Source organism: Garra rufa, chromosome 14 (genome assembly GCF_049309525.1).
Source record: "Garra rufa chromosome 14, GarRuf1.0, whole genome shotgun sequence".
NCBI lineage: Eukaryota > Metazoa > Chordata > Actinopteri > Cypriniformes > Cyprinidae > Garra > Garra rufa.
Genome location: NC_133374.1, coordinates 31,774,127 through 31,778,789, shown reverse-complemented (window position 1 = coordinate 31,778,789; position 4,663 = coordinate 31,774,127). Strand labels below are relative to the sequence as shown.

The 4,663-nt window shown below is 31.1% G+C and overlaps 1 protein-coding gene across 1 annotated transcript in view; it reads left to right on the top strand.

Moving 5' to 3' along the window:
• tmem160 (transmembrane protein 160) overlaps positions 1 to 4,407 on the top strand; it is a 6,516-nt gene extending 2,109 nt beyond the window's left edge. The window contains exons 4-5 of the mRNA XM_073817370.1: positions 1,280 to 1,435; positions 2,453 to 4,407. Of these exons, the coding sequence (XP_073673471.1) occupies positions 1,280 to 1,435; positions 2,453 to 2,754 (458 nt within the window). The 3' untranslated portion in view covers positions 2,755 to 4,407. The remainder of the gene's footprint in view (positions 1 to 1,279; positions 1,436 to 2,452) is intronic.
• The last annotated feature ends 256 nt before the right edge of the window (positions 4,408 to 4,663 follow it).

Here is a 4,663-nt window from a genome sequence, read left to right as displayed (position 1 = left end):
AATTCATTTAATTTATTGGAAATGAGTGACACACACACATTATTTATAATTTTCAATTTGTGTTGAATGTTAAAAAAAAATCATAAGGGTTTGTAATGAGATGAGGTTGAATAAATGACATGAAAAACATTCATTTTGGGTAAACTAACCAAAGCTTGTATTTTTGCAACAGCAATAAATATTATTATTTATCAATTTTTGCTTTTGCTTTGTGAAGGTATTTATCTGTCAAACCTTTTTCAGTTTTCTTTGATGAATACAAATAAAAAAAGAACAGCATTTATTCAAAATGGAAATCTCAAAATGAAAAATGTATTATTTTAACACATCTTTGCTGAATAAAAGTATTAATTTCTTTTAAACAAAGAAAGAAAAAAAATGACTGACCCCAAACTCTAAAGGTTAGTGTATATTGTTACAAAAGAGTTCTATTTTAATTAAATGCTGTTCTTTTTTTAACATTTTATTCATCAAAGAATCCTAAAAAAAGTATCAAAGTTTCCAAAAAAATAAATAAATAAATAAAATATCAAGCAGCACACCTGTTTCCAACATTGATAATATATCAGCATATTAGTATCATGTGACACTGAAGACTAAATAATGATGCTGAAAATTCAACTTTGCATCACAGGAACAAATTCTATTTTAAAGTATATTAAAACAGAAAACCGCTATTTTAAATTGCTAGATAATATTTCACAATATTACTGATTTTTCATTACCTATTTAACTACAAAGAAAACATTTAAATAAAAAAAACATTAAAAATCGTAGTGATCCCAAACTTTTGAACTTTTTGTGTGTGTATCATAGGATTAAAGTAGGAATTCTTTTTACCAGGAATTCCAGAACAGGAGAACGGCTGAATGGATTTCAAAACGGTAAAACTCGACTTATTAACTCGGGGGGAGTTGGAGAATGAGCCTATTTCCAAAAAAAGTGGAGTGTTCCTTTAATCTCTACACAGAGTACACACAGAGCTAGACAAGACGAGCTTTTGAGGTTAAAAAGTATATAATTTTTTTTTTTTTTTTTAGAAAATAACCGATCGTTTTGCTAAATAAGACCCTTCTTTCCTCGGCTGTGATCGTTTAGAGTCCTTTGAAGCTGCATTTTGAAAGTTTAAACTCAGGGGCACCATAGAAGTCCATTATATGGAGAGAAATCCTGAAATGTTTTCCTCAAAAAAAAAAACATAATTTCCTTACGACTGAAGTAAGAAAAACATGAACATCATGGATGACAAGGAGGTGAGTACATTATCTGTAAATTTTAGTTCTGAAAGTGAACTACCCCTTTAAGCAGTTAACTCAAGCAGTTTTTATTAATTTGTTTGCAGGATTTTTGTCCTGGTTCCGGAATGGTCTCCTTGCAACAGGAATTGGCGTTATTGCATTTGCGCAGAGTGAAGTGGGCCGAGAGGCCGGATATGGTACTGTATCTTTCCCCACTCAATCCGTCTGTATTTCTTTTAAATCCAGGGGTGCAAACTTGTCACCTTTCGGTGAAATTTGCCATTTTTACCTTGAAATAGGTCATTCACATGAATCGTGTAGATCTGTAAAAAAAAAAAAAAATTGGGGAATGGAGGGGTGTCGTCGTTGTATCTGCGAGTCATGTGTTTCCTGATACATTGTCTCTTTGAGCTCTACAAAGACTTTAAAGGGATGCATTATCTATAGGCGTGTTCCCTGAACTATACCTTAGTAGGAGGTTGCTTAAGATATACCTTCTTACGTGCGATGTTACCAGGTGCTGTCCATGGCAGTGGTGCTGAATTAGTTGATATTGATTACTCAAAAATAGATTGTAATCTCTATGCAGGGTCTGCTTCAGTGTGTTATGAGTGAAAGTGGTGTTCTGTATAAAATAAGTGTTGATTAAAAAAAAAAAAACTAAACGAGGCACTCTGTCCTGTTGGAATGCAGCAAACTTGTGTGAAACTTTTACTTTCGCTTTGCATGTCAGGAAAGAAAAATATATACCCAGAGCTACATGTACTCCTTGTGGCCAACACATAAAATACAAAGAGGAAAAAAACCTGCATGAGACACTGCTTAAGAATGTAACAGCTTTTAACAAAAGAGAAAAAAAAAGGTGTGATTTAAAAATAATTCATTAATATATGTGACCCTGGACCAGAAAACCAATTATAAGTAGCACGGGTATATTTGTAGCAATAGCCAAAAATATGGGTCAAAAATGATTGATTTTTCTTTTATGCCAAAAATCATTAGGATTGTAAGTTCAATGAAGATATTTTGTAAATTTCCTACTGTTAATATATCAAAACTTAATTTTTGATTAGTAACATACTTAATTTGGTCAACTTTAAAGGTGATTTTTAGTTAGGGGTTAGTTTAGTTTGTCACCTTTTTCACCCCTGATGAGTTTGCACCCCTGTAAATCATAGCCCTGTTTTGAATTCCTTCTTATTTTCCTCCCCCAGTGTTCTTCATCCTGGGTGGAGTGTGCGTGTCTTTCGGCGGAGCGTCGTACGTGACCAGCCTTTTGACTCTGAGAAGGATCATGCTCCTCTCTCGCCTGACTGTACTGGTCCACACGGGTTTGGTGTCCATTGCCGCCCTCTTCTGGCTGTGCGCGGTATCGCTCTACATCGGCCGCCTGGAGTTGGAGATTATTCACGAGGAGGATGAGGAAGAGCACGCAGGAGATGAAAGCGAGGAATGCGCAGAATGCAGGGCCCGACGCGAGAGACGCGGAACTGAAGAAAAAGGCCAAGACAAGTGAGACGAGAGGAGACTACGAGTTAAAATGGCCTTTTACACTGACCCAGAACCAGAGTTATATATTCACAAGCTGTTTAAACTGATTTAAGAGGAAAGGCGAAACTGGTTTCAGGTCGGTGTGGAGTTGTGGCTTCTACCAACATATTTGTGCAGTACTGTAATGCTTGATTTATCGGGTTGAGTGAGTTTTTGTGTTTTCTAATACTCCTGAACGTCATTGTACAAAGGCTCAGTGACATAAATTCACATTTTTTCCTTCACATATTTTTGCTGGATGTGAGATATGTGTGCTGGAACACTAGACTAGCACTTATCGGACAGCTAGTTAAGTATCATGGTTGTTCGACTGTTATAAATGGGCATGTTCACTATTTTATAGTGATGTGCTTCAGAAATAACTTTTTTGGTTTCGCTTTACAATAAGGTTTGATTTTCTAACATTAGTTAATGCATTAATATCATAAACTAATGAAAAGGTTTTTTTTACAGCATTTAGTAATATAACATACATTAATATCATTGATAGTAATGCATTAGTTAATGTTAAATATCTTTATTTGATAACGTTTTATATTTATAATTACATTTTTTGTGCTGTCAAATGATTAATAACATCCAAAATAAGATTTTGTTTACAAAATATATGTGTGTGCTGTGTACATTTATTATTTGTATATTAATACACACACATGCATGTGTATATTTAAGCAAAAAAGTTATGTTTCCATATTAAATATATTTATATGAATATAAATATATGCTTGTTAATACATGTTAATATTTTTTAAAATATATACTGTATGTTTTTATATATACATAATAAATATACACAGTCTACACACACACATATTGTAAACAAAAATGTATATTTTGGATGCGATTAATTGCGATTAATCACAATTATTTGTGATTAATCGCATCCAAAATACGTTTTTGTTTACATAATATTTGTGTGTACTGTGTAAATGTATTATATATAAATACACACACATGCATGTATATATTTAAGAAAAAAGTTGTTTCCATATTAAATATATTTATATATATAATATAAATTATATGAATATAAATATATGCTTGTTAATACATTGAATGTTTTCAAAATATATACATATGTGTGTGTTTTATATATACGTAAATATACACAGTAGCATACACACACACATATTATGTAAACAAAAATGTTTATTTTGGATGCGATTAATTGTGATTAATCGCATCCAAAATAAGGTTTTGTTTACGTAATGTGTGTGTACTGTGTAAATGTATCATTTGTTTAGAAATACGCACACATGCATGTATATATTTAAGAAAAAAGTTATGTTTCCATATTTAATACATTTATATATAAGATACATTATATGAATATAAAATATATGCTTTTTAATACATTGAATATGTTCAAAATATGTACTGTATGCGTGTGCTTTTATATGTAGGTAATAAATATACACAGTAGCCTACACACACATATTATGTAAACAAAAATGTATATTTTGGATGCGATTAATCACGATTAAAGGTGATTAATCGCATCCCAAATGAGTTTTTGTTTACATAATATGTTTACTGTGTCTATTTATTATTTGTATACAAATACACACACATGCATGTACATATTTAAGAAAAAAAGTTGTTTCTTTGTTAAATATATTTATATATAATATAAATTATATGAATATAAATATATGCTTGTTAATACATGTAAATATTTTTTAAATCTATACTTTATGTGTGTGTTTTTGTATATACATAATAAATATACACAGTAGCTTACACCCACACATATTATGTAAACAAGCACTTATATTTTGAACTTATATTTTGGATGCGAATAATCGCAATTAATTGCGATTAATCGCATCTAAAATAAGTTTTCGTTTACATAATATGTGTGTGTACTGTGTAAA